We start from the raw sequence: 26,664 nt of genomic DNA on the forward strand, positions 1-26,664 counted from the left end.
GTTGTCCAAAAATAACCCAACGAGAATAAATTTCCCAATTTATCGGGAATATCCCTATGAAAAGAACAAATCTGATTGGCTGTGTTGATTCTCACACGGAACTAGTGCAATTCTACACAGTGTAATATAAATAATATACTGGAGATTATTTTATTACACAAATCATTCAAAGCATTTTATTAATTATATGCGATTTACAGCCACCCACTCTTAATGATAAGTATTTGTTTTTACAAGACAATATTAAACTTCGCACATTGATCATCCAAAATCAATACAGCGCGTACAATATTACACTCCCGCTATAATTTCTATGCTCGAAGAGCGGATTAATCGAACAAGACATATTAATAATATACCAATATAACCAAAGTTTGTTTTTCTTATAAATACATTCATACTTATTAGATAAGAATGATAATGAAATATTATGTAGAAATTGTTTGTAGCAAGAACCGTGTGTAAAACTACAAATGAAATTTAGATATGTGGATGATACTGTTACTGCTGAAGTTACCATATTTTACAACTTTATTAAACTAGCTTCTTGGCTTCAAAGAAGCTCTTCAGATGTCTCATTTGCCATGCACCCATAATTAAGACAACCACAGTTTGAGTCAGAGACCACCAGAATACACGACGATGAGTACTTTCTGACGTCTGCCTGAACCGTTCTTCTCGGAACTGCAAAATACAAACAATTTTGTTTGCAATTAAATATTAGCAGCTTTCTCATGCAAAACTGTTGCTTCACATAAAAGTTGTGTATTTTGTTTCTTACCCTTTGATAGTTTTGCTCTTTGGTTATTTGTTCAACCTGAACCAGAAGCTGACGTATTCTAAGCTGGAGCTCTGACAACTTTTCCTTCTGTGCTACATTGGCATAATCAATCGCATGTTCTCCCACTTGAATGTCCAAATGTATCCTCTGTAAGTAAAAAGTTAGTCAAGAAATATAATTAAAACTTAATTACGCTCTTTATGTTAATTCTGTCTATTTTTCTGTATCTCTCTTGCTTGATACGTGATAATAAATTTATGTCGTATACTTTACCAATTGAGTACCACTGAACCAGGCGGTACTGTTGGAATACAAACAGATAACATGCTCTCCTGGCATGTGCGAGGTAAAGGAAATTCGACCTTCGGAGCTGTAAACTCTAGAGAGAATAGGTTTATCATCCGGATCTTTTACTTCGACGTGCATGCCGATGCCTGGACTGCTTGGCATGAAGCCTCCGCTTCTTGGGTCAAACAGTTCCACTTTGTAATTTACTGCAAAGTCACAGAAAAGTTTTCAGTCAGTCTTTCATCCAGTAATAATATATTTTATCTAATAATAATAATAAGTAAAAGAAATGTGAAAACAGGAAAGAAGGCAATCTTTATGTAGACCCATTCTAATATTCCCACACACTTATTCAAATTTATTCAACTGTTGATTTTTTGCAAAATTATAGGACAACCATGTGTGCCACGACACACATATGTCAGACATGCTTACACACGATTTGTCGCATAACAACTGAGAAACCCGGTGTTGTGGCATCGATAACAATGAGTGATAACTGAACACGACACGAGAATATGTCACATGAAATTTTTACCTATTACTGTGGTATCGTCAGGTATCTCTTCGATAAAACATTTTCGTTCTGTTTCACCGATGTGGAAGTACAGGCCTGTCCCGAGCTCAAGAAAACACAGGAGGACGATGAAAATACTCCCGTGTTTTAACATAGTCGCGTGATTACGTTAACCACTGTTAACAGAAGAAGAATATTAATTCGGGTATGAACGTTTATACGTAAGCCAGAACGGAATACACGTCACCTTCGCGAAAACAAACGATTGAAGTTGTCGCAGTCGAGTCGCACGTCAATGCTGGCTGGTAACACGACTGACGCTACCAACTGAAGCCGACAATCTAGTAACTCCCTAACCCAACCGTTGATTTAGCAACATTTGATGCAATAAGGTGTAACAATCGCCCAATCACGCATATTCACGAGACATCTATATTTTATGTTGATTACGCTAAAGATGATGTCAGACTGTCCTGCAGGTTGTCAATATCCTGTGACAACGCTTGAGTGCCGTGTTAAATAATGCGAAACATACAAATTGGACACACTGCGTGATAATTTATCCTAAACAGTTACATAATAATTTGAGGCCAAAATTGAAAGTTAACATTCAAAGCCTCCATCGAGGATGAATTATTTACTATTTTTCTTGTCACTAAAGAATTGAAAGAATGCCCTGCAATACTTGTCAAGCAAAATTTTCGGTCTTTACGAAGGAAGTAAGTATAATGGTATTGATTCCTCTGTGATTAACAGGTTAATCTGTTAAAATGAAACTTCTTTGTTTAATTCTTATTTCTTGCTCAGATTGGTTGTCCTGCATGTGGCTTTTCTCATTGTAAAAAGTGTCTCAAGTATAAATGCGAGATTCCTAACGTAGGAACGAAGAAGGTTTGTGGACCTTGTTACAATAAATTGAGCAAAATGAGCAACTCGAGTCCCGAGGACGCTACGAATGATACATTGATGTCTGATGCAAACGAAAAATTAAAACTGTTTTCTATGGTGGATGACGTTGTTATGAAGTAAGAGGAGCAAATTGTCTACCTGGCATTCACGAAATAATTTAACTAATGTAACAAATCACATAAAATAACGTTGCTGCGTTGAATGTTTGATCAGGTTGGATTCATTAGAAAATCCAGCAAAACCTCCAATAGTAATGTACAAGCATACAAGTCACTGGGACAAGCTTAAGAAAGGACTGGAGCCAGCTGATCAGCAAATTGTAGACAGGCTACAAAAGCTGAAGGACGACAAGCGAAACCATCCATTACCCACAGACGATGAGATCAAGCAAAGACTGGCGCTATTAAAAGATCAAGATCCAGAGGCCAATAGGAGTAAGACGATAAATGTATGGTAAACAATACGTTGCATAGTTATGTTATATGTAGTCTTATTGATCATTTATTGCAGATACATCAAGTAGATACCAGAACGGATCAACAGAAAGCAGATGATTTAATTCAACAATATTATGAGCAGCTGCAACTTGCATCAGCCAATGATCCTTATACAGAGATCCAAGGGAGACTGATGGCACTACACAAAGATGATGATGTTGTAAGTAAAAACTGCAATATCTCTTTTTTGAAAGTTGGAAATTATGACAGTCAGTATTATATCTTGCAGTATTTTAATCAAAATAAAGGAAAAGAAATGCAAGATATGACAATTAACGTAACGGATGATGACAGTGACGATGATGTGAAATCGGTCAACAAGCTTATAGCATCCTTAAAGGTATACATATTAATGATTGTAAATGACATTTTTTTTCTTATTTTATACACAGATACGTGAACAATATATTACATGATTGTGTTATGTGAATCTTTATTGATCGATTACAGTTACAACAAATGGATGATTTAAGTGAGGAGTTGGATGTATCTTCAGCTAGTGATCCCTCTGATCAAAGTCGGGAAAACTCCGAAGAAGAACCGCGAAGTGATGATAAAACCGTCAGTAAAAAATGAAGCAATATATATATATATATATATATATATATATGCATGTATCTTTTTTTCTTAGAAAATTATATTAATAAATAAACTTTATCAAAATATTTTTAGATTTGATGAACCACAAAAGAAATTGTGGTTTTATGCGGATGGGAGATAGATAAGTGGGTAAGATGCTTGTAAGCTGCGAGTGAATGAAACTTGTGTGGGTATACAAGTTGTACTCCAGATGCAAATATACTCTACTGCTTTACATGCTTTAAAAATTTCAATACTTGTGGTGAAATGATGAACAAACATCACAGCATTGATTTATAACTGAGCTGTGGTAAAAATTATCTTCTATAAAAATGTTATTGTACTAAACTTGATAGATTGTTCTTTGAGTCTTTAAAAACCGAATTATCACTTGCTTTAACTACATCATTTTATATAACTTTGGTCATTGTTATTGATTTACAAATTTTATTAGCTTGTTTTATCACTGTACAATAGGTACAATATTGCATGCACGTATGAATATGTATAAGTATATTATAATGTATTAATTCTATTGTATAAATATTATTTTTCACAATTCTGTGAAATAAAGTTATTTTGATTAGTTATCTCGCGTAAATTTTTAAAATTTTGAAACTGCAAAATTCTTAAAACTTGCCAGAAACATCCTTTTCAAAAAATTTCTATGTTTATGATACATAAGCTACAATTTATTTAGCATTCACAATTTGAACCAATCACGAGCGTTCCGCTAATTCCGCATTGCGCATATTCCGCACCATGGGACGCGCCATAAAGGTGCCTTTTCATGCAACGAATTTTTCGCTGCGAATATAAGTACATGTGAAAATCTTGTACCTATACATACATTGTATCTTGTACTTAACATACATACATGAGTTTCACATATACTTTTCTCTTTTATTACGCTTCTAAAGTCACTTCTAAAAACTTCATTATATTCCTTTATTTTATCCCGAGTGGTGGCCGCTGCAATTTTGTGCGTACAAATTGCCAAATTTTTGTAAAAAGCATTTTATTGTGCAAATATTGTGCGACGATGGCAGCACCATCGCGAAGAAGCTATCTAAAATACATCTTTGTAGTGTGCTCTTCGACTTCAGTTCGCCCGGTTCGCCGTAGGCCGACGTAAGCGCTTATGTCGCGTTCTCTGCCATCAGCCTAACCTAAATATGCATACGGATTACGGTTCGTGTCGATCACGTGTCGGTTGATTTTATTCTTTCCTTATAATTACTGCACAAGTAGCACCTCCGACCCATTTTTCATAAATGTCTTCAAAAAGAAGAATCCGTATGCATATTTAGGTTAGGGCCAGCGCACGTACATGTCGGCTGCCTGCGCAGCCGACATGTACTGACAGGTTTGTCGCGTCAACGCACGATGGCTTACGCGTCGCATAAAGTGCTACGGCAATGTACGTGCGCTGGCCCTAACCTAAATATGCGCAAAAATGCGGGGCGAGAAAAGGTTAACCCCCAAAATTCGCCGTCAAAACTTTATCTTGGTGTTCGAGTTACGTACGAGAGGTTAGGTTTGACGTCACGGTATCGTCCGGTGCGCCTAATGAAGAGAGAGAGAGAGAGAGAGTTGTCCTGGAGGTACGTCGTTGCTCGTCGTTCGCGGCAGGACGGGTTATCCGCCGACGTAAACCTGACACGTACGATCCACGAAGATACTTCAAGTCGCGCGTCGTTCTCGTTCGCGGCGCGAACCTGCGAATATCACGGCACCTTCCAGGTACGTTTCCTTCTGCGAATCACTATGAGCTAAGGCCCTAAGTAGATTAAAAGCGATTGACGCGTATCCTTGGACTGATAGTACATCGCGCCGGACACGTCGCCAGTGTCACTGGATGCTCCAATCTTGCGGCAAGGATCGAGGCTGCGGGAGCGAGCAACGATGCCCAACGGAGCGAATTTGGGGTATACCTGCGTAAATGATCTTATGAAGCAGGCGAGAGTCAATTGTGCGGGGAAGAAGCCACGCAGCGTGTACCAGAGGCTTCCCACTATGCGCCAGAAGTTCGAGATGGCGAAGAAGAACGGTGACTACAAGACTGCGTATATCCTCTTGAAGAGATGGCTGGACACGGTCAAGTGACTGAAGAAAACTCAGGATTACAAGGACCGCAAGTCCATCTATTCCACCAACATGACCGTCGATCAGGTAAGCAGCAGTGTATGGCAGTGTATGCCAGAGTGACCAGCCAGATAACTGTGCCGCTGCGTGTGCGTAAATGCATGAATGTTTGTATTTGTGAAGCAGGCGAGAGTCAATTGTGCGGGGAAGAAGCCACGCAGCGTGTACCAGAGGCTTCCCACTATGCGCCAGAAGTTCGAGATGGCGAAGAAGAATGGTGACTACAAGACTGCGTATATCCTCTTGAAGAGATGGCTGGACACGGTCAAGTGGCTGAAGAAAACTCAGGATTACAAGGACCGCAAGTCCATCTATTCCACCAACATGACCGTCGATCAGGTAAGCAGCAGTGTATGGCAGTGTATGCCAGAGTGACCAGCCAGATAACTGTGCCGCTGCGTGTGCGTAAATACATGAATGTTTGTATTCTAGATAAATGAAGTGAAAAACATACTTGCAGACTTGAGGCAAAAGTTAGAGATACGCTATGAGCATAGTTCCAGGAAGCACAACGACGCGGTGAAGAAAATGGAGGTGGACAGGTATTTATTATTTGATCATCGACGTCAGACAGAAGGCTCATTATGACGGTTCCAAAATTACGTTCGACAAGTGCATCAACATTCCACAATCGGAAATTAAACCGGGGTAAATACATCTCGCATAATGTTTTTTCGCTTATAACTTTCTAATTTTATAAAATATCCTTTTTTTTTCAATTCATCGACGCGCTTGGAACGTTCATCATGGTGTGTTTGCTTTCAGAAAGCTGGGCTACAAGTTCGCGGACTGCTTTCACAAGGACAAGCAGTCATTCGATTTATTTAAGCATCGGTCGGCGCAGCACGTGGACGTAATAATTCTGGTGGACTGGAACACTACGCAGGAAACTTTGGCGACCAGCACTTATCTGAACATACTGAAGGAGATTTTCGAGAAATGTGATCCCGGCACAAAGTATAAGAAGATCAAGATCCTCAACGGAGGCTACTAAGAGTGGCTGATGACGTATCCGACGTTTACAACGAATTCCAATGTGACTGTGCTCGAGTTCAACGATGTCGCGAACGCGCAACAATTTGAGAACCCGGACGCGCCATGCGGACCCACCCGCCACCCTAACGCGGAAAATTGTTTTTATTTATATGCGAAATTAATTTAGTTTACTATATTGCAAATTGTTTTTATTTTTTGCTTATTGGCTTTTATTATATTTGTGTGTATTGTATCTGTGCTTACTGGCTTTATTACACTTGCGTACACTTTTATCTTATTTCTGTTATTACTTGTTAATATAATATGTATTGTAATTTTGTTCTTTTTGCTTTTTGGTATGTGTTTTTGTATGTAGTCTGTCTTCATTCTTCCCTTCCCTCGGAGTCGGGCGCTTCCGACTGCAGTCCACCCGTCCTTCCAGGGCTCTCCCTGTGGGACTCCTACCCCCCCGCTAGGGCGTTGCCTGCGGGACTCCTTACCCTTCCCTTCCCTTCCCCCCGCTAGGGCGGTACCTGCGGGACTCCTTACCCTTCCCTTCCCTTCCTCCCGCTAGGGCGGTACCTGCGGGACTCCTTACCCTTCCCTTCCCTTCCCCCCGCTAGGGCGGTACCTGCGGGACTCCTTACCCTTCCCTTCCCTTCCACCCGCTAGGGCGGTACCTGCGGGACTCCTTACCCTTCCCTTCCCTTCCCCCCGCTAGGGCGGTACCTGCGGGACTCCTTACCCTTCCCTTCCCTTCCTCCCGCTAGGGCGGTACCTGCGGGACTCCTTACCCTTCCCTTCCCTTCCTCCCGCTAGGGCGGTACCTGCGGGACTCCTTACCCTTCCCTTCCCTTCCTCCCGCTAGGGCGGTACCTGCGGGACTCCTTACCCTTCCCTTCCCTACCCCCCGGTAGGGCGTTGCCTGCTGGACTCCTTAACCTTCTCCCCCCGCTAGGGCGTTGCCTGCGGGCCTCCTTCCCTTCCCTTCCTCCCGTCGGGGCTCTCGGACCCGCGAGCCTCCTACCCTTCCCTTCCCTTCCTCCCGCCGAGGCTCTCGGACCCGCGGGCTCCCTACCCTTCCTTCCACGGGGCGCTGACCCGCGGGTCTCCTACCCTTCCATCCTCGGATGCGGTTTTAGTGTCACCGACTCGGCAGCATGACCCATCCGTGGGGCATTCTGCCCGGTCTCGACAGGGATGCACGGCATTTTGCACGAGCGCAGTCCGGGTGGGGGGTGGCCGAACCTCCTGGGGGCAGGGGACGTAGCCCACAGGGGGACGTAGGTCGTACAAAATCACTCCTTTTAGCCGGGAGCGTGGAACCGGTGGAGAGTCCTGACGTAATGCGCCTGTTAGTCCCAGGACTCTTTGTGAGCGGTTTGGTTGGTGGGATAAATTAAAAAAACTTACTTTTAATACTAATTTTTCGTACTAATGAAAAATTTGTTTCATTTATTGAACATTTTAATCACTTTTATATTTCATAACTTTCTAATATTGTTATAATATTTATAATTATATATTATATAATAAGCTTTCTCGAGTCGCTGTTGAGTTGTATTCGAAAGTCCATCTCGTCGTTGAACAATACTATTTATCGAAAATTGTTGAAAATTGGTGAAAATAGAGTTGCGAACGTTTTGCCGTCGAGTCGTACTACTACCTCGATTTTAACATGAGGCCGTGGTGATATCTAGCAGTGTTTCCATGGTATACCATGAAGGTGCCGTTTCATACAGCGAAATAATCGCCGCGAATGAAGGTCACGTGATCATTCGCTGTTCGCTAGCGAGTAATCGCTGTTCGCTGAAAAGTTTCAGCTTGTAGCGAATATTCGCAAGGAGCGAATATGTCTGCTCGAACTAAGAATGTTAACTTTTCAAATTGAGTTGCAGACATGCGTATGTAATTATTAAATCTCAAATCTTCTAAAACGAGTTTAGGTAGCACAGCATGAAAGAATCCATGCACTTTCCTTTCTTGAAAAATGGGTGCTATCCAATATTTCTTTTTACAATATCTTTTTTTTCCACTTTTTCTCAAATGTAAAAGTGTAGCTGCAACTGCAGCAGCTTTTCTTTTCTGTACAATATAATAATAATTTGCTTATTGTACATATTGCACATATGCAATAACCACTGCAATTGGTGGTTATACCAAGTCCAGTTTATAACCGACTCGTCGTCCATTACAAAGATTTCAAGATTTTCCTACAAAGTAATAATTTAATCTATATTTGTTAAATATAATATTTAAAAGCATTTCAAAACAACTATGTATAATATTTTCTTACTATTGTTGACACGCAACCATACAGATGTGACGCTCACGAATTATTCGCTGCATGAAAAGGCACCTTAATTGTCGAACGTGTAACTAGATAGTTTTTTCCCATTATTTCATCTCTCGAGGATTGGCGATCCTGCGGGAATTGCGCCGTGAAACACGTATACGGCTGTCACATCGTGTGCTACAGGGTGAGCCATAAATCGAGCGACTCACCGTCGTGGCTGTTGGTGGCTACGTCGATTTACGATCACTTCGTTTCACTCATGCACGATTGAAGGAACGATCGATCGCTCGTGTCGGCAAGCTCAACTCGCCGCGACTCGTTCGTTCCCAGTGGTCGAGCATCCGATGGTCGCTGTGGTCTCGTGACTCACCCCGTACATATATACGTATACGTGCGAGATACGTTGTACACCGTGTGTAACGTAAGCCGCACGGAGCAGCGAGCGGTTTTGCCGTCACCGATTCTGGCGGAGACGTGTCCACGTAAGAACACGGATTCTGATGTAACGCGCGCGTAGCACGTACGATACGTTGCTCATCACCGTCGCAGCCAGGGAGATCCTAAGCGTGTTGCATGCGCACGTTCGAGCCGCGAGCGAGACGCCCTGAACAACGCTCGAATCTCCTTTGCATGGTAAGCAGCCGTTTTTAGGTTAGAATCCACTCCTGGATCTTGCACCACAAGATTCGAGACGGATCTCAATCGCCATCGATCGCCCGTCGGTCCACGATCTCCCACGTTTCACGACGCACCATCAAAATTTCTCGGAGCGCAACGTGACACCATAGCTTTGCCTTTGTCGTTTTCGCATAATCGCTCTCCGATCATGTGATTTGACGGATTCGATTATGGAGCATCGACCAGTTGCTTTTTGAGGTTAGGGTGTCTCGCAACAGACTTCTCTTTCTCGCTCGCGCACGACGGCTCATCCAACCGCGTACGGATTTGATTACTCTCGAGATCGAGAAAGGAAGTAACCTTTGTCACCGTTGTCGTCGTCGCAGATATTGATGACATCAAGACGATACTCAACGTTGTAGTTGCTACACGCATACAACTTTGACCCAATCAGGAACTCAGAATTTCTGTCAAAACAAAGGTAGGCGGTACAGTGACATTTATGATCATGTATAATGAAGAAGTCATCTGTCATCATTTATCCATTCTGATCCATTCATTACGTTATGTCAGCTGTAATCATGTACTTACATATACGTCACTTACACTCGATGTCCCAATTTCATGAAGACTAGATTTTTCTGCTATTTACGACATAACTGCTTCATTCTTTGTAACACACAGTGGCACAGATAAATAACATTTATTTATTCTGATTGTATGTATATACATATTTTACACACAACTCTTTCTGAAAAACATATTAATGTAAATGTCAGTTTTCTCCGTAATATCCAAATGTACATAATCTGCAACTTGAGATCAATTCAGAAGAATGCATCAAATTGCATTTTAAGCATACACTTTTAGTCAAATATTGAAAAAACATACTTTTTATGTATAAAAAGTTCTTAGATACTCATTATTTGGCAATATGGAGAGTGATAAAGACCAATTGTTCCTCTTTGGATATGTTTCATAAGGTGCATACACTGTAAGAAAACATGCCTCTGTTTGGAAAGTCTCAGAAGAGTCCAGCGGAGGTGGTAAAGGCCCTAAAGGAGGCGGTCAACGCGTTGGAACGCGGTGACAAGAAGGTAGAGAAGGTACGTTGTTGTGGATACACATCGGTTTCTACGATGAAATACGTCACCTTTTAGGCGCAAGAAGATGTGAGCAAGAATCTTGTGCATATTAAAAACATGCTGTACGGCACGGCCGAGACAGAGCCACAGGCAGACATCGTGGTGGCGCAACTGGCACAGGAATTGTACAACAGCAACTTGCTGCTCCTACTTGTGCAAAATCTAAGTCGTATTGACTTCGAGGTATGCCTGTGATATGCTTGAAATAATTTACTCAAGTTGTATGGATGACATTATGTGTGTGCGTGTACATAGATAGGAATGAATTAAATTAATATATTAAAATTTATAGAATGATTGTTAAGCATTATTAATATACTAGTTAAAGCAGCATTTAAATAACTTGGAATTGTTATATGTGTTAATACTGATAAAGTTGTTTACAGCCCCATGTTTTTTTTTCGCAATGCATACGTGTTAACAGTTGTTATGAATTTCAACTTTCTGTTCCTGATCAAGGGGAAGAAAGACGTCGCGCAGGTTTTCAATAACATTTTGCGAAGACAAATCGGAACTAGATCACCTACCGTAGAGTACATATGTACCAAACCCGAAATTCTTTTTACACTTATGTCTGGGTGAGTCTCTCTCTCTCCTTCTTTAACGTCGTCGAAGGCAATACAATTATACGTACATGTACATTAATTGAATGTACTTTATTTCACAGTTACGAGCACCAGGATATCGCACTCAACTGCGGCACAATGTTGCGAGAGTGCGCGAGATACGAAGCGCTGGCTAAGATTATGATCTATTCAGATGACTTTTACAACTTCTTCAGATACGTCGAGGTTTCCACGTTCGATATCGCGTCTGACGCTTTCTCTACATTTAAAGTATGTCGAAGCAAGTGACGTATGAAGTAATGCACATCTTCATTTTCAATGTTTAATTATTCTCTAATTACTTAAAACTAATTATTTAAAAAAATATTTCTTAGTCACTACAATTATTATTTGATATAATCAATTACTTATTTGTCCAGGAATTACTTACGAGGCACAAGATACTCAGCGCCGAATTTTTAGAGATACATTATGATAAAGTTTTCTCGCACTATCAGAGGTTACTTAATTCGGAGAATTATGTAACACGACGGCAGAGTTTAAAACTATTGGGCGAGCTGTTACTCGATAGACACAATTTTACAGTAAGTCTTTGAGTGTGTCGTAAGCAATATTATTCATATATGCCAAAGAAAAACTTTTAAACGTATCTCTAATTATGTTATAATTTATACATTGTATTACATCATTACTGTCGAATATCACGTAACTTTTTGATAGAGATACTTTTAATATATTTCTGGAAAAAAGATACATATAATATGCATAAACATATATTTTGTTCCTCTAATAAATAGTTAGTATGCAACAGATTGTAAGAGTAATAATTTATGAATGAAAAATCTTAAATACAGATACATTTTGCAAGGCACTGTCAAATTTATATATATATTCATTCAAGTTTATCTGATAATAAAATAGTCAAAATCAAGTTGCTTGATCCATCAATAATTAAAAATCAGTTGCAATGTAACGATATATAATAATGTCATATAAACGGTAATACAAAGAGCGTAGTGTAACATATAACGTAGTTAAATTATCAAAATGTTTATAAAGTTTTTGTTGTGTTCGTAAAAAGTTACTGATGAATGCCAATAAGTTGTCCATCAAAATCGGTTTTCACGCCAAAAATGTTACAGGTCATGACACGATATATATCGAATCCAGATAATTTAAAATTGATGATGAATATGTTGAAAGAAAAGTCTCGCAATATACAGTTCGAAGCTTTCCATGTCTTCAAGGTAAGGCCGTATTCAATACAATCGCATTCCTATGTGAAAGAGATAATCATCATCATCAAGGAGAAGTTAACGATGCTTTCTTCCGGATGTGCGAACAGGTGTTCGTCGCGAATCCCAACAAACCGAAACCAATCCTGGACATACTGCTCCGTAATCAGGAGAAGCTAATCGAGTTCCTGACGCGCTTCCATACGGACCGTTCCGAAGACGAGCAGTTCAACGACGAGAAGGCGTATCTGATTAAGCAGATCAAAGAACTTAAGTCTGTACATGATAATTAAGTCAAGGAAATACAATTATTGCTACTGCTACGACTAACTACCACTACAATCATTGCTATCGAGTCTACTGCTGCTCTTGCTAATTACGGTTTTATCACGATTATATAGTTATAATTTATCATCGCCATCGTCATTGTCATCATTATTACTATCATTACCATGATCGTTATTTCATCGTCATCTCTCGGCATTATTATTATTATTATTATTATTATTATATTATTAATTTTATTTGTGAGTAGCACTGTAAATAAAAATTACATTTATCTCTTATTGTATCATATGCAGATCGAGTTGTCATCGTTGCCAGTGTTCTGCCACGTTTTTAGGAATGAAATCGGTTATTAAAGCAGAATGAAAACGTGAACTTATTTGTCTTGATTTCTGCGACCTCAGTCGCGCGAGACTGCCAGCTTTTCAGAATGCGAGGTTTAAAATACAGATATATAGAGATATATATATATAGATATAGATATATGCGAAAGATGATACTTTCCGCAACTGAATTGTTTTTAGTTCATGTGTTATGTCGATGAATAGTTATTGCTACTTGGATCTAAGCAGCAATTTATATTCAATATCATGCACATACTTGTAAATAGAAAATTTCTTGAAATTTAATAGAATTAATTACCAACCTTATGAATTAACATCACGTGTAAGTACTTTTAATAATAGCTGCAACAGCAAAACTCATGTCGGTGAATAATCGCGGTTTCTGTACGTTGTTCTGATGAGGCTCGCAACTGGGATATAATTTCTCCAGGTCCTTCGATTTTGTCACACTGGCACCCTTCAAGATCTTATGTTGAATATTCTTCATTAACCAATTTATTTGCGGACATGTTACGATAGCCTGAAGTATCGGAAAAAATGTATTGGATAAGAAAAAAAAATTATAATGAGGTATATTTATAAGTACATGTGCATATAAACTGTATAAGTATTTTTAAAATAATAGCGATTATTAAGAATTAAAGAATTTGCAAAAACAGAAAATACAAAGGAATTTCGAGAATTCAAGGATTTCAAATTTATTTTTCTACTTAGCTTAATTTAGCAAAACGTACCTTTGAATAATCTTCATCCTGACTAAGTAGCCATATTAAAGTGGCACAATGTAAAAATACATTCTTGTCCTTCAACGATCCGCTTAGAAGCTTTATCAACGACAGCGCATACTCTTTCTACAATCAATAACAAGCTCATATAATTCAACTCGAAAAAAGTTATGTAAGCGATGAATGACAAAAAAAAGGTAAAATTAGCTTTCGTACTTACTTTGACGATGTACTTTCTCGTGTATGGATATTTTGCCAAAGTAATCAGAATGCTGCATGCTTGCACACAGACCTTCATCCACGGCAAAGATCTATTATTCTGCGCTATTGTATTATATATATCGTCGGCCAGGTTCAACTTGCAGAGGATAACACAAACGGTTGGTGATAATTTCGTTATAGTATCTGCATGGCAAACAAATAATTTGCATGTTATTTATACCATCAACGGGGACCAGTAAATAGTTATTCGTTGTTTAAGAAACACCATAAACAAGAAAACAAGTTTTAGATACTGTAAGCTCTATAGAAGTTGATCAAAGATTAATCTTCAAACTCTTCTATATTTTTCCTAAAAAGTTAACATTGCTAAAGGTGTTGATTATGTTATGTCACTTCTTCAGCAAAGATGTATTACCCACCCAAGCTGCTCAGGCATGTAAGCAGCGTGCCGACGCTAGCGCAATTGCGCAACACGCTGATCATCTCTTGCCAGTAATCGCTGTCTGGTAACGCGAGTTTCGTGGTAACGTCCCGATCCACGTTAATAGCTTCTCCACACTCGTCCTGGATCTTCGTGGCAATCGAGATAACATCCTCTTGCTGCCGCCGTAGTAGCTCCTCGCGTTCGCTCCTTTTCTGCCTGTAGCGACGTTGCACAGTGATGGTTGCCTGACGCAGGGATAAGTAACGCATCCTCTCGCGTTTGCCCGCGTTGTAGGCACGCCAGTAGGCTTGGATAATCGTCACGGCATACTTGACGATTTCGTATCTGCGCTTCGCAATGTGCATTCTATAACATGACTGAATTATTATTGCAGCTTGGCGCAAGGCGACGAATCGTCTTCTCGCCGTCAGAGCTCTCCAACGAGCCTGTACTGCAACAACCGCACGAGTCAGCCGCTGTTCCTCCCTCGCGGCACGAGCGGCTCTTGTCGCACGCCATCGTCTTTGCGTCCTCAGCACACAGGCCTTGTATCGTCTGTACTCCCTCTGCCTTCTGATCATTCGCCACCAGGATTGTAGAGTGATGCATGCCTTCCTCTTCGTCAGGTATAGTTGACGATCTGCGCGAGCCAAAACCCGTCGACGCCAATGAGTCTGCAGGAGAATGGCGCTGTCACGAAGCCGCAGGTAGTTTCTGCGCTCCCGGCGAGCTACCATGACATTGCGCCACCAGTTCTGTATTCGCATCGCGGCACCTCTCATCTCCAGATAACGTCGTCGAACGGTCCTTGCTGAATTAGCACGACGATACCATGATTGTATCAGCGAGATTGCCTGCCGTTGTTTCAGATAGTGCCTCCTAGCTGTTCTCGCTCGCCGGTTCTTCTGCACGGTCAATGCCGCGTGCCGCAGTTGCAAGAACTCTGCGCGTTGGCGCCTCGTAAGCTCAACTCCGCGCCACCAACGTTGCAGCTTCACGCAGCAGCATTTCTGGAGGCTGTATCTACGCGAACACATCTTGCTTCTCCACCAGGCCTGTATCTTTGCGCAGGCGGCTTCTCGCTTGCGAGCTCGATACTTTCTCCACGTTTTCTGGATCAGAACAGCACTTTTTCGGTACAGAAGGAATATCTTCCTCTCGAGGACGCTCATCCACCATCTCTCGATGCTCTGCACGGCGGCTTTCATCAGTAAAAAGTTATTGCGCGTTCTGCGTGTCAACAAACAGCTTCTCCACCAGGTCTGGATGATACGCGCGCTCTCTTTCCTATGAAGCATCCATTCACGTTGCGTTTGCATGATCCTTATAGATCTCCACCAGGATTGCACCTTTACGGTAGCATCGCGAAGCGCCAGGTACTCGAAACGTTGCAGTTTCATCGCTCGCGTTGCTCTCCAGCGTGCCTGAATGAACAATGTAACTTTCTTCAGATCACGATATTGATTCCGTTGCTCTCTCATCAACAACGTCGCTCTCCACCTCGTCTGCAACATGATCACGACTCTGCGTCTCTTCCTCAACTCTTGCAGCTTCCCTGGGTTTTCTCGCGCGCGCCTCCACCATCTCTGAATACATATCGCGGCCATTCTGACGTGCAAGAAGCACTTATGTTCCTCCAAATCGCAATCGATTTCGATCATCCGACTAGACTGCGCAACTTTGCGTCTCCACACGCGCTGGATTATGATCGCGGCGAGATTTCTACGTGCCCGCAAGTAATTCCTCACGTTGATGTACCAGAGCTGCGCCCGCCACCATCTTTGGAGCACGCGAGCCCCCCGGTCGAATCGCGGCACCTGGTACTTGTGGATGATCTGCCACAAGAGCGACAGAGTCTTCTCGCAGTGGCCGTCGGCGATACTCTTTGCATCTATGTCACCCTCGAGGACGTAGCCGGCTTGGCGCAGAGCGTTCAATGCTACATCCGCGTTGTGCACTTTCTGCAGACGTGATATCGCCGGTACGCGACAGCATTGGGTCAAACCTCGGGTACCGGTGACGAGCTCCATGACGCGGCACAGTCGCACGCCGTCGCGTAAGTCACGCCGTATATCCACTACCGCGTAATCGTATTCCTCGATGTACGTCTGTCGATGGGCGAGCACGTAGTTGTGCGCGCGTAGCAATTTTGTCACGTCGCCGATTCCGCTCAAGAGCTCGCGCGAGAAACTCAGCAAGATCTCGCGGCTCTCCTTGTGCTGGGCGCGCTTGTGGAACAGGCACGGGTCGTGCCCGATCAGTTTGCGCTGCTTCGCATAGTCCAGGAAATATACGAGAAACAGAAACTTCTTCAGGATGAACTGGTTCAGTTGCGTGACGAACTTTTGGCTCGGATCCACCTTATGGTAGCCGGGCATTTTGATCAGCCGCGGATCAGAGAAAAATCTTGTCAAGAGAAAGCGAGTCAGGCCAACCATGTCGTTGTTCGAGCGCAGAGGAATGCTCTCGCCGTAGATTGTCTCCAGGCCAATGCGCAGCCACAAGGGATTATAATTCAAGAATAAACCCAATATGAGTTTCTGCAAGCCTGTAAGTCGTTACATTGTTAGACGTTTTGTGATTAAAGTTAAAGAAGAAAGTTTAAGATTCATTAATCTTTATAGAATCCAGTTTTCTTCCGTCATCAGAGAATTCAATTATAAATATAAAAATAGTTTTTTATTAAACGCACCAATATCTCGATGTAGATTGCGATCCGACCTGATGCACAAAGTTCCTTTAGCGATGTACGTGCTGGTGCGTGAAAGAACTTGCGCGACTTCCTCACGATTGAACATAGCACTCGCAGCTTTTCGCAACATGTTCAATCTAGTATTCGTGTGATACCTGAAAACAATTTGTTCATTAAATTAATTATCTGAAATCAATTTCTTTGAATTTTAAAAGCGAAATTTGTTGATTTTAATGCAATGCATACCTAGCGGATACAGCCTCCTTCGTTTCGGCCAGTACAGTGTCCTTCTGCACTTTGCACGACTGCCATACCTTCCCGATATCTGCTACAGCGGTTTCAATGTCTACAGACAAGTCTTCCGGCGAAGACAACAGAGCGTTCAACCACTTTGTAAATGTCAGTTCTTGTTGCAGCAGCCACCTCTCGTCATAATGGATTGTGCTGTTACGGAATGAGCAACACAATTGAAATTAATATCTTGAGTTTCAGTTAAGTTGCATTGATGATTTGCGTTAATAAATGTTATTAATTGGAATTATTTACATAAAAGTTTTATATGTATGTAAAGTATAACGGACTATGTAATTTAGCTAACTTTTTCAGAAATGGATCCTCGGTGACGGATGGTGAGAAGGGATCTAGGTCGAACGCTTCGTAGATGAAAGATTCTTCTTTGTTTTGTATTCTGAAGCTGGATTCTCTAGAGGATGATGGAGCATGCCATTTCGTTTTACGCAAAGCGCTGAGAGACAATTTGTTCACCTTGATTGCTGGTGTCTTCCTTGGAGTCTTCCCTGCAATCATAAATATCATAATGCGCAAGTTAAAAATCACCATAATTGAGGAAAAAAATAATTTTTTTTTTATTTAAAGAAGCGAACTTACTTGAATCATTCAGATGTAACTTCTTCATGTTTCTTTCCTCAGATTTGTTTTTTGTAATTTTACCGGTTCTCGTGTTTTTAACGAGCTTCGATGAAAACATCGATTTATATGAGAGAGGCTTTTTCGGTGGCGATATTTCGATGTACATGTCCCCCGTTTCTTTAGTCGCCTCAACGTTCTCAGGAATGATCTCAAAGCTGAAGTATTCGTAGTCGCTTGTCTGGACGCTACGATTTATATTCGTTGTAGACCGTTTGAAATATTCGGTAGGATCTTTCAATAGATCGTTGTGTTGCGAATTAATCGGTGACGATGCCCTGAAATTGTTCATATCACTTATGAGAGAGCATCCGTCTTCTTTCTTCGATTCAATTAGCGACGAATCGCACACGTCTGTTGACTGTAAAGCAGATGGTGCATTGACAGGAATTCTCGTATCAGAAACTGCGAATGTATCAAAGAATTGATCGCGACTAATATTGAACGTTCTGTGTTTATCTATGCTCTGCGAGATCGTCGAATCGATCGATTCTCTTCTTGTAGACTGCAGAGAACTCGAGATTACGTCCACGGACGTGAATGTAAGCTTGTCCAATAGCATAGAAAATTCAGTCTGAGCCTTGTCTGCAGTATATACTGTATTTTCAGTTTGTTCTTTAATTTGTTCGCTGTGCTCGTACAGTACATTGTTGCAAGGCTTTCTTTCCTTAACGTATGTGGCTCTCCGAATGTCCTGCGGTACATTAGAAGGAAGAAGAGCTTGTGGCAGTACACTGCCGTCGCTCCACACATTTATACTCTGTTCAAACAAAGAGTTCTCCGACTTGTCATGACCGTAATGATGAGTCTCATTAATTATTTTATTATCTCCAATTTGCAGCATGTGTGTTTTCGTCCCATTTTTTCCTCCGTAGATGTTTTCTTTATTTGACTCGTTCTTAAAACTTGGTATGCATTTTCTTGTTTGCGCACCAAGATTGCTGACCAATGACTGATTAATAGTTGGAACTTTTAACGATGTATTGCTTTGCTGGTACGGTTTATTTATTATTGACACAGAAAAATTCGACGAACTTGACAGTGATAGAGATGCCTTTGGCGGTTTCTTCCGTGTCTTGACATTTTTCTTCTTGTTATCCTTAGCAGTTGTTGCTATAACAATGTCGTATTTAATTCGCCTATTATCAGTGAGTTGCAACACGTCTCGCCAGCATCCAGCTTCTCTGGGGGACCATCTGATATGCATCGTGCCATTGCTATTCCCCTGAATCTCTAATTCAGATAAACTTAATGTGATCTGCCGTTCTATAGCTGGTACCTTTGTCACGGTTACCTAAAAAGTATTATTCAAATTAATGAAACGAAAGAAGGGAGAGAAAGAAGTGGAGAAACTTTATCAGAATATTTGACAGTACAAAATTCTCTTGCAATATTATTTACGTGTCATATGGACTTTTATACAAGCTGTGTATGGAGTTAATTTACAGAATGCTTTCCTTACATTTAATATCTTGTCACTAGTATTTTTTATATTTAAGCAGCATTCTATATCGGTGTTTACATCGGTCTCCAACTCGATCCTTGTAGCTGGTTGAAAGGGAGCGAGTAACATGGTATAAGGAGGTTGCTTATCCGTGCATGGCTTAACGGTTTTAGGCACGGTTTGTGACACAGGACAAAACGAATTCATCCTGTACAATTGTTCGACAAACTGCAATTAAAATACAGTACTGTAGATCATTTAACTCACAACTTGCAGGTTGTTTTATGCAAAACAAAATGCATGTCAAACACACGTTAGCCTGCCACGTTGTTAAGCTTCTTTACAGAATCACAAATTATATTGACAAAAAAAGTATTTCTTGTATCAGATCACAAAATGTACTTTGCATCATACCTTTTGATCAGAAACACTGCACGTTCATCAACTCAAGCTGACATACGAACGATCATTGCATCCTTTAAACAGTAACGGATTTCATCAATTTAATTCAAACGGACGCAAACTAAGCCCGAGCAGGACTGACAACTGTATCGACCTTGCTGAAGTTTTGCGGACATAGAGGCGCTATGAGCCAATACATCTTCTAGTGAATTTGCTACTCAAAGGCATCTAGGAATATTGTCTAAGAATATTCTCTATACCATTTAGGGACATTATTTGTAAAGATTTTTATCGTGATTACATTTCTAGCGTACATGGAGAAACGACGGCAGTTGGGATCAAACTTGTTCACCGTTCATCATCAACCTATTTCTAACCCCATGTTTATGTTAAACAATTTGGTGTCGGCACTGGGAACGACTTCAAACGATTCGGAATAACTGCACGTATCCCGCCAGTGGAGGGATCTCGTTTGATCCTGCTCGTTATTTTAGTATTAACGAAAAATTTCACTCGTCAAATGTGTTGATCACGGCCGCGAAATCCCAAGCTGACAACGACGAGATCAGTAGCTCGTAAGTATCGCGCGTTTAATTCTCAAGTCATGTACGTGTATCTGTTTGCATTTTGCTCTATTTTATCTCTTATATTTACCTCATTACATGCGATATTTGTTCTACTAGTTATTGCACAATTGTTTTGTTTCTACAACTTTTAACGTACCAATTGAGACTGTAGAAACACGAAACATCACGTAAGAGAAACTAACAGCCGTGCATTTTCCAGCGAGGTACGTCAATCAATTCATCCCTGCACCGTACGATGGCCGATTCCAGTGACTTGGATCGGCAAATTGAGCAGCTAAAGAAATGCGAAATTATCAAGGAAGCTGAGGTCAAAGCCCTTTGTGCCAAAGCACGAGAAATCCTCATCGAGGAAAGTAACGTGCAGCGTGTCGACTCGCCTGTGACAGTAATTATTTTCATATCTCATGCAACATTAATTGATGGGAAGTAATTGCAAACGTGATTCTAAAATCTATCCCTTTAGGTTTGTGGAGATATCCATGGACAGTTTTACGATTTAAAAGAATTATTCAAAGTAGGTGGAGATGTGCCAGAGACGAATTACCTTTTCATGGGAGATTTTGTGGATAGAGGTTTTTATAGTGTTGAAACGTTTCTTCTTCTCCTTGCATTAAAGGTAAACTTTAAAGTATCAAAATATCAGCTTCTAAAGCAGATTGCTTTTTTGTTATTTAGATTAATTAAATAGCAGTGTTTATTATTATTATAATAAAATGATACAGTTTGAGATTATGCAAGTTTTAAACGTTTAACAGATTTATTATTGCAACATTTTTATCTATATTGCTATATACTCTATGTTGTTTATCACAGGTCCGTTATCCTGACAGAATCACGTTGATAAGAGGAAATCATGAATCACGACAGATAACGCAAGTTTACGGCTTTTATGATGAGTGCTTGCGCAAGTACGGTAGTATAACGGTGTGGCGGTATTGCACAGAGATATTTGACTATTTATCATTGTCTGCTATCATTGACGGCAAGATTTTCTGCGTTCATGGTGGATTGTCGCCTAGTATTCAGACACTGGATCAAATCCGGACTATAGACAGGAAACAAGAGGTTAGCTTATTTATTTATTGTCACATTATGAAAGTTTGCTCAAACTTGGCCAAATTTTGTTATTAAAGCGGACAAAGGTTTAAAAATTTATTTCTGAACGACACAGGTTCCTCATGACGGGCCAATGTGCGATTTGTTATGGTCCGATCCTGAGGATACTCAAGGCTGGGGTGTATCACCACGCGGTGCCGGTTACCTCTTTGGTAGTGATGTAGTTGCGCAGTTTAATTCAGCTAATGACATCGACATGATATGCAGAGCTCATCAGTTAGTGATGGAGGGCTACAAATGGCATTTCAACGAGACTGTATTGACGGTTTGGTCTGCACCAAATTACTGTTACAGGCACGTAATTTTTGCATTTTTTTTTATTAAATTGTGAATAGTAACTTTGTTTTTTTACATCCTTTTGACAAATTACAGATTCACAAATTCTAAAGGAAGATATAATTTTAGAAAAATATCCTTTTCAAAATGTTTTTATGTAAAATATATTGTTTTGATTGCAGATGTGGTAATGTCGCCGCGATACTGGAATTGAACGAACATTTGCAGAGAGATTTTACGATATTTGAAGCAGCACCGCAGGAAAGCCGTGGGATACCCAGCAAGAAGCCGCAAGCGGATTACTTTTTATAAACGAACTATATTGTAGACTACACAAAAGAATCATCGGAATCGCGTCAAACCAAGCCACGGGATTTGCTTTTTCTTTGCGTCTCTCTTTCCGAACAGTTTGTGTGAAGGACACTGGTTGGCTTACTATTATTTTGTATGGCAACAAGACTTTAATGAATAGACCATTGGTAATCTTGTAAGAAGCATTTGAATAGAACTGCGGTGACACGTGTAAGGAACCGATGTAAAATAAAGTAAAACTCACCTCTTCGTATTTAAGGAGGTGATATGACACGTTATCGCACAACGCAAATTTCTGAAGTAAATTTTCGATTATATATATATATAAAATGTCTTAAAGTACACGGAAATTTTGCTTTAGCAAAAGATTTCAATAAATTGTTCATTAAATAAAAAGACCTTTTTAATATCGATACAAGCTTCAAGTTTTCATGGCAGACGTTTTAGTCCCCGCTCTGTTTTTACGCCAAAGTGGAGAATAAATTGCGATAAATAAAAGTGGGTTTAAGGGGAAGCTGGAGTTGCTAGTGAACTATTTTTTCACTATAGCGATGGTAATTGCAGTTTCGAAAATTCTCTTTATTGCTTGTGCAGAATAAAAAATCCTTTTCCACAAATGAAGTATAGACAGAAAGAAAGCCCGCTCTACAGGACTTTATATTCAAAATGGAAAAAAGTTAAAAACTTGCATTTGTCTTTTCTAACTTTTTTCCATTTTGAATATAAAGTCCTGTAGAGCGGGCTTTCTTTCTATCTATACTTCATTTGTGGAAAAGGATTTTTTATTCTGCACAAGCAATAAAGAGAATTTTCGAAACTGCAATTACCATCGCTATAGTGAAAAAATAGTTCACTAGCAACTCCAGCATCCCCTTAAAAACGTTAAAAACTTTAAATTCGCGGCGGCCAATCATGTTTCTCAACACCTCACTAGTGACATTTATTGCAGCTAATGTCACGCCAATCACGCTTTCCTATGGTCCCTGACATCACCTTGGCGTCGACCAATCGTGCATCGCGGAGCGCGCTTAGGTCGTTTCGGGAACGCGCCAATCGCGCGCAACCCCACCCATCGCGCCGTGACAAATGCAACTTTTACTTCCGGTTGCGTACACGGCCATCACGCTTGGTCTCGTTGGTCTCTCCCTCGCAGTGTCCTCGCTCCGTTCAAGTGTCGGTCGCCGCATCATTCTACGCGCTGTCCTACGACCGCCACCTGCGCTCCGCAGTTCTATATCATCCGACGGATCTCTTTTGTTTGTCGTATGTCCATCCAGAATCTCAACACATTCGGTGAGTAGCGAAACGCGCGTCTTTGTCTCTCCTCCCTCTTCCCCCCCCCCTCCCTCCGCCTGCCCTTCCCGTCCGTCGTTCCTTTTCTCATCCCGTTCCGATGCGTTGTTCGGGTCATCCCGCGACGAACGGGGACACGGACAACGGCACTGCCGCCTCGGGGGCCCAGCGAGGCGATCAAAATGGCGACCGTTGTGTTGCTAGCGCGCGCTGCCCTTCTTGCATCATCCTGCGCAATCGGCCGCGACTCACCACGGAATCTCGTTTCTTCCCCTTTTCGCAGACCCCTTTGCAGATGCAATCAAGGGTTCAGACGATGACGTCCAGGACGGCCTCGTGCATATAAGGATCCAACAGCGGAATGGTCGCAAGACCTTAACAACGGTGCAGGGACTCTCCTCGGAATATGACTTGAAGAAAATCGTGAGAGCATGTAAAAAGGTGAGCAATGACTTTCCCCTCGGTGAAGATTTACGTGAGCTCTCCTTTCCCCTACCTTTTCTGCCTGTACTACCTCCATTTATACCTCCTCCTTCTCCTCCTCTATCTCCTCTGATCTGTCTTCTTGGTACCCTCTCCCCCTGCTATCTCCCACCACTGCTGTCAGACAGAGCTCTAAAAATAGGTCTGATGCAAACCATGGTGGTATAGAATATAGTTTTGTAAGTCTTCTAAAGTATTGAGAAGGAGTGAGCATCTACAAGTGATTTGATATATAGCAGAAATATTCTTTGTTTCAATTCGAGGTAATCGAGCCAATGAATTGGCTTTTTCCTAGTTCCACTATTGGATAGATGATTAACTCTGGTGTTCAAAATTGGTATTATCAATATTTATTTTATCTTTTTTTTCATGTTTTTTATTAATATGGTAAGAAAACACTTAATTTTTTATTATATGTATTGTTTATTAAATATGGTAAGAAAATACTTTGTTCTGTATTGTAGCTCCTATTTGTGACAAATATTGTTTAGTGCAATAGTTCTATAAACAATACACTTAATTTTATTAACAGAAATCAAAATTTAGCACTTTACAGATAAAGATATCATGTTATATTTTTACACTATTATATCTAAAGACGTTTGAAGAATATTAAAAATTATTTATAATTAACATTGGTTAAAGTTACGTGTTTTAATACCTATTCTTGAAACATTCTAAATATTTGTTTTAAATAATAATGAGATTAACACTGATACAAATAAAGTTTCTAGCACGACATAAACTGTCTGTGAGAATGTTTAATTTATTAAAACTGTGTTCACACAGGAGTTTGCCTGCAATGGGACAGTAATAGAACACCCGGAGTACGGGGAGGTACTGCAATTGCAGGGGGACCAGCGAGAGAATATATGTCAGTGGTTGACGAAGTCAGGTCTAGCAAAACCTGACCAGCTGAAGGTCCATGGTTTTTAATCGACCAACAGCAACAACAACAATCATCCATGCCACAATCTACAACAGCTCGGCCCGTCATCAGTGCTTCGTTATCTTCTGAAATTAAATCTGTATATCAGTCGCTAAACTCCTCGTGGGACATCCCGATTATACTCTACAACGTCTGCATATAAATATATATATATAAATATATATATATATATACACCTATATATACACACAACACGCGCGCGCATATATATTTCAATAATAAAAAAAAGAAAGAAGACAAACGTAACCGAGAGGGGAGTAAACAATAGAGGATTAAAAACGATTAAAAGCGGAAGGAAGGGGAGGAGATATAGTGAATGAAGGGAGGATATAGGCGAACCGGCGTATAGGCAATATATCTACTGTAATCAGAATCTTCTTGAGATAAAAGCAATACGTCACACGTAAGCCTTATGTTAGGTGATAGCGGCCGCTGAGGTAGGGAGCCTCTTGCTCCATATTAACGGGCAAGGGCGCACTTGGTACTGATAATCATCATCATCATCGAGGAGGAGGAGGAGGAGGAGGCATAAATGAACGAACGGTAATTAGCAGCGCCGGATGGATGTTCGTTCTTGCGTTAGGTAGTATGTACCTGGGTGCGATAGACGTGTTCCGAGAAGGCAGCAAAGCGTAACCGTAGGTTCACGGATTGATTCGATTCTCTCTCCTTCTCGTGTCCACAAACACTGTATATCCGTCTTCTCTATTTTGTAGCAAAAAGAAACAATGAACTTTTTTTATGTTTATATCGAAAATGAGGAAAATCATTTTGCGTTCGATTGTTTTCGATTACTTTTCACGTGACGATTTGTTGAATATTTCGATTCGAGTGTTTTAGAGAAGAGATTCCGCATTCGCCCCCGTGCCTCGTCTCCGCTCTTTTTCTTTTTTTTGCTTTTTCCCCCTCTTCCCTTTTTTTTAAAGACAGTAATTGCTAATCGACGAATTGTTTTGAGATAATAATAATGAGAGTTAATGAAAATGTGGCTGTTCTATCTAGATAAATAAATACGTAAAATGAATTTGAATATTTGTCTATGTTCCCACGTTTCCCATCTCCAATTCGAAATTATTACCAGATCTCTTCATGAAAAACATTTGCTAGTTCTCTCAGTTGAAGTAAAATAAAATTATATGTTGAGGTAATCTGTTAACACTATAACAGCACAGATAACAATAAGCAGTGAAATGAAGGAATATATATATATATATATATATATATATATCAAAATTGATATATCTATCATTGTACGATTCCAAGCATTCGTCAAATGCATGATGTGCTCATTAAAAAATCATTAGATAAGTTATCATGGTTTATCGATTCCAGTTGTGCTATGCTAGCTACAATTACGTTTCGTAGAACTGCAGTTTCTTGAAACTAATTTAGCGTGAACTACAGCCGTTAAGATATAAAATATTAATAATTGCATTAAATGAAATTTATACACTACGTTTCCGTCACGTAACTCTCTTGGAAACATATTAGTATCTATTCGGAGAATATATGTAAAAAATATTATAAAGTATGTAAAACATCAAACACATACTTGGGAAGAAAGAAACAGTCAACATTAAAACAAATAGGAAGAACATGAAATTCCTATTTATTTTTTGTTTCTAAATAGAG

General features: G+C 40.4%; 7 protein-coding genes and 1 long non-coding RNA gene across 17 annotated transcripts; 5 read left to right on the forward strand and 3 right to left on the reverse strand.

Annotated features, from left to right (window-relative positions):
• Nucleotides 1-152: 152 nt before the first annotated feature.
• On the reverse strand, nt 153-1,924 carry LOC105275708 (transmembrane emp24 domain-containing protein eca). The gene is made up of 5 exons (XM_011332753.3): nt 1,834-1,924; nt 1,608-1,762; nt 1,055-1,275; nt 782-928; nt 153-684 (listed from the first exon to the last, which is right to left on the reverse strand). Exons 2-5 carry the CDS (start codon nt 1,738-1,740, stop codon nt 535-537), a joined length of 651 nt encoding a protein of 216 aa, XP_011331055.1. The 5' UTR covers nt 1,741-1,762; nt 1,834-1,924; the 3' UTR covers nt 153-534.
• A 92-nt stretch (nt 1,925-2,016) lies between these two features.
• On the forward strand, nt 2,017-4,130 carry LOC105275707 (abscission/NoCut checkpoint regulator). Of its 2 annotated transcripts, none has more exons than XM_011332751.3 (7): nt 2,017-2,305; nt 2,394-2,611; nt 2,709-2,943; nt 3,006-3,152; nt 3,222-3,332; nt 3,443-3,553; nt 3,665-4,130. In XM_011332751.3, the coding sequence occupies exons 1-7, from the start codon at nt 2,258-2,260 to the stop codon at nt 3,668-3,670; spliced, it is 876 nt and encodes a 291-aa protein (XP_011331053.1). In that variant the 5' UTR covers nt 2,017-2,257; the 3' UTR covers nt 3,671-4,130. The 2 variants fall into 2 exon arrangements, with proteins under 2 accessions (XP_011331053.1, XP_011331054.1); XM_011332752.3 differs by having other exon boundaries at nt 2,467-2,611.
• Nucleotides 4,131-4,733: 603 nt separating this feature from the next.
• Nucleotides 4,734-7,023, forward strand: LOC113562345. 4 transcript variants are annotated; one of them, XM_026971581.1, is made up of 5 exons: nt 4,734-5,314; nt 5,396-5,530; nt 5,843-6,055; nt 6,149-6,364; nt 6,482-7,023. In XM_026971581.1, the coding sequence occupies exons 1-4, from the start codon at nt 4,958-4,960 to the stop codon at nt 6,302-6,304; spliced, it is 861 nt and encodes a 286-aa protein (XP_026827382.1). In that variant the 5' UTR covers nt 4,734-4,957; the 3' UTR covers nt 6,305-6,364; nt 6,482-7,023. The 4 variants fall into 4 exon arrangements, with proteins under 4 accessions (XP_026827382.1, XP_026827383.1, XP_026827384.1 ...); XM_026971582.1 differs by lacking the exon at nt 6,482-7,023 and having other exon boundaries at nt 6,177-6,315; XM_026971583.1 differs by lacking the exon at nt 4,734-5,314 and having other exon boundaries at nt 5,397-5,743; nt 5,840-6,055.
• LOC113562346 lies at nt 6,904-9,108 on the reverse strand. The gene is made up of 2 exons (XR_003406865.1): nt 8,988-9,108; nt 6,904-8,904 (listed from the first exon to the last, which is right to left on the reverse strand). It is a non-coding gene; the product is annotated as an uncharacterized LOC113562346 (long non-coding RNA).
• A 134-nt stretch (nt 9,109-9,242) lies between these two features.
• LOC105275705 (protein Mo25) lies at nt 9,243-12,881 on the forward strand. 4 transcript variants are annotated; one of them, XM_026971578.1, is made up of 8 exons: nt 9,243-9,620; nt 10,589-10,702; nt 10,766-10,933; nt 11,210-11,328; nt 11,418-11,586; nt 11,736-11,900; nt 12,459-12,563; nt 12,662-12,881. In XM_026971578.1, the coding sequence occupies exons 2-8, from the start codon at nt 10,610-10,612 to the stop codon at nt 12,842-12,844; spliced, it is 1,002 nt and encodes a 333-aa protein (XP_026827379.1). In that variant the 5' UTR covers nt 9,243-9,620; nt 10,589-10,609; the 3' UTR covers nt 12,845-12,881. The 4 variants fall into 4 exon arrangements, with proteins under 4 accessions (XP_026827379.1, XP_011331048.1, XP_011331050.1 ...); XM_011332746.3 differs by having other exon boundaries at nt 9,245-10,086; nt 10,589-10,711; XM_011332748.3 differs by having other exon boundaries at nt 9,245-10,086.
• Nucleotides 12,664-20,198, reverse strand: LOC105275703 (protein abnormal spindle). 2 transcript variants are annotated; one of them, XM_026971577.1, is made up of 10 exons: nt 19,633-20,198; nt 18,132-19,464; nt 17,842-18,040; nt 17,490-17,687; nt 17,244-17,398; nt 14,547-17,099; nt 14,126-14,310; nt 13,915-14,031; nt 13,483-13,700; nt 12,664-12,799 (listed from the first exon to the last, which is right to left on the reverse strand). In XM_026971577.1, exons 1-9 carry the CDS (start codon nt 19,819-19,821, stop codon nt 13,497-13,499), a joined length of 5,133 nt encoding a protein of 1,710 aa, XP_026827378.1. In that variant the 5' UTR covers nt 19,822-20,198; the 3' UTR covers nt 12,664-12,799; nt 13,483-13,496. The 2 variants fall into 2 exon arrangements, with proteins under 2 accessions (XP_026827378.1, XP_011331046.2); XM_011332744.3 differs by lacking the exon at nt 12,664-12,799 and having other exon boundaries at nt 13,071-13,700; nt 19,633-19,842; nt 20,029-20,198.
• Nucleotides 20,199-20,385: 187 nt separating this feature from the next.
• On the forward strand, nt 20,386-22,720 carry LOC105275704 (serine/threonine-protein phosphatase 4 catalytic subunit). Of its 2 annotated transcripts, XM_011332745.3 has the most exons (6): nt 20,386-20,591; nt 20,803-20,988; nt 21,067-21,219; nt 21,417-21,668; nt 21,775-22,013; nt 22,178-22,307. In XM_011332745.3, the coding sequence occupies exons 2-6, from the start codon at nt 20,839-20,841 to the stop codon at nt 22,305-22,307; spliced, it is 924 nt and encodes a 307-aa protein (XP_011331047.1). In that variant the 5' UTR covers nt 20,386-20,591; nt 20,803-20,838. The 2 variants fall into 2 exon arrangements, with proteins under 2 accessions (XP_011331047.1, XP_026827381.1); XM_026971580.1 differs by lacking the exon at nt 20,386-20,591 and having other exon boundaries at nt 20,839-20,988; nt 22,178-22,720.
• A 540-nt stretch (nt 22,721-23,260) lies between these two features.
• On the forward strand, nt 23,261-26,056 carry LOC105275702 (eukaryotic translation initiation factor eIF1; the record flags this gene model as incomplete). Its single annotated transcript, XM_020030455.2, has 3 exons — nt 23,261-23,600; nt 23,884-24,041; nt 24,873-26,056. Coding segments are annotated over 3 exons (645 nt in total), but the record flags the coding sequence as incomplete, so codon positions are not given.
• Nucleotides 26,057-26,664: the final 608 nt, after the last annotated feature.

The sequence above is a fragment of the Ooceraea biroi genome, chromosome 8, assembly GCF_003672135.1.
Source record: "Ooceraea biroi isolate clonal line C1 chromosome 8, Obir_v5.4, whole genome shotgun sequence".
Taxonomy (NCBI): Eukaryota; Metazoa; Arthropoda; class Insecta; order Hymenoptera; family Formicidae; genus Ooceraea; species Ooceraea biroi.

Coding starts and splice junctions, on each gene's coding strand:
- LOC105275705 (XM_011332746.3), top strand. CDS start 10,610: ATGCCTCTGTTTGGAAAGTCTCAGAAGAGTCCAGCGGAGGTGGTAAAG. Junction 10,712..10,765: donor GTGACAAGAAGGTAGAGAAG/GTACGTTGTTGT, acceptor GTCACCTTTTAG/GCGCAAGAAGATGTGAGCAA. Junction 11,329..11,417: donor CTTTTTACACTTATGTCTGG/GTGAGTCTCTCT, acceptor TTTATTTCACAG/TTACGAGCACCAGGATATCG.
- LOC105275707 (XM_011332751.3), top strand. CDS start 2,258: ATGCCCTGCAATACTTGTCAAGCAAAATTTTCGGTCTTTACGAAGGAA. Junction 2,612..2,708: donor GTGGATGACGTTGTTATGAA/GTAAGAGGAGCA, acceptor ATGTTTGATCAG/GTTGGATTCATTAGAAAATC. Junction 2,944..3,005: donor ATAGGAGTAAGACGATAAAT/GTATGGTAAACA, acceptor CATTTATTGCAG/ATACATCAAGTAGATACCAG.
- LOC105275708 (XM_011332753.3), bottom strand. CDS start 1,740: ATGTTAAAACACGGGAGTATTTTCATCGTCCTCCTGTGTTTTCTTGAG. Junction 1,276..1,607: donor TGACGATACCACAGTAATAG/GTAAAAATTTCA, acceptor GTGACTTTGCAG/TAAATTACAAAGTGGAACTG. Junction 685..781: donor AAGAGCAAAACTATCAAAGG/GTAAGAAACAAA, acceptor TGTATTTTGCAG/TTCCGAGAAGAACGGTTCAG.
- LOC113562345 (XM_026971581.1), top strand. CDS start 4,958: ATGGCTTACGCGTCGCATAAAGTGCTACGGCAATGTACGTGCGCTGGC. Junction 5,315..5,395: donor AATATCACGGCACCTTCCAG/GTACGTTTCCTT, acceptor TTGGACTGATAG/TACATCGCGCCGGACACGTC. Junction 6,056..6,148: donor CCAACATGACCGTCGATCAG/GTAAGCAGCAGT, acceptor TTTGTATTCTAG/ATAAATGAAGTGAAAAACAT.
- LOC105275703 (XM_026971577.1), bottom strand. CDS start 19,821: ATGAATTCGTTTTGTCCTGTGTCACAAACCGTGCCTAAAACCGTTAAG. Junction 19,465..19,632: donor CTAGTGACAAGATATTAAAT/GTAAGGAAAGCA, acceptor AATACTTTTTAG/GTAACCGTGACAAAGGTACC. Junction 14,311..14,546: donor TACATGCCTGAGCAGCTTGG/GTGGGTAATACA, acceptor TTTGCCATGCAG/ATACTATAACGAAATTATCA.
- LOC105275704 (XM_011332745.3), top strand. CDS start 20,839: ATGGCCGATTCCAGTGACTTGGATCGGCAAATTGAGCAGCTAAAGAAA. Junction 21,220..21,416: donor TTCTTCTCCTTGCATTAAAG/GTAAACTTTAAA, acceptor TGTTTATCACAG/GTCCGTTATCCTGACAGAAT. Junction 22,014..22,177: donor GCACCAAATTACTGTTACAG/GCACGTAATTTT, acceptor TTTTGATTGCAG/ATGTGGTAATGTCGCCGCGA.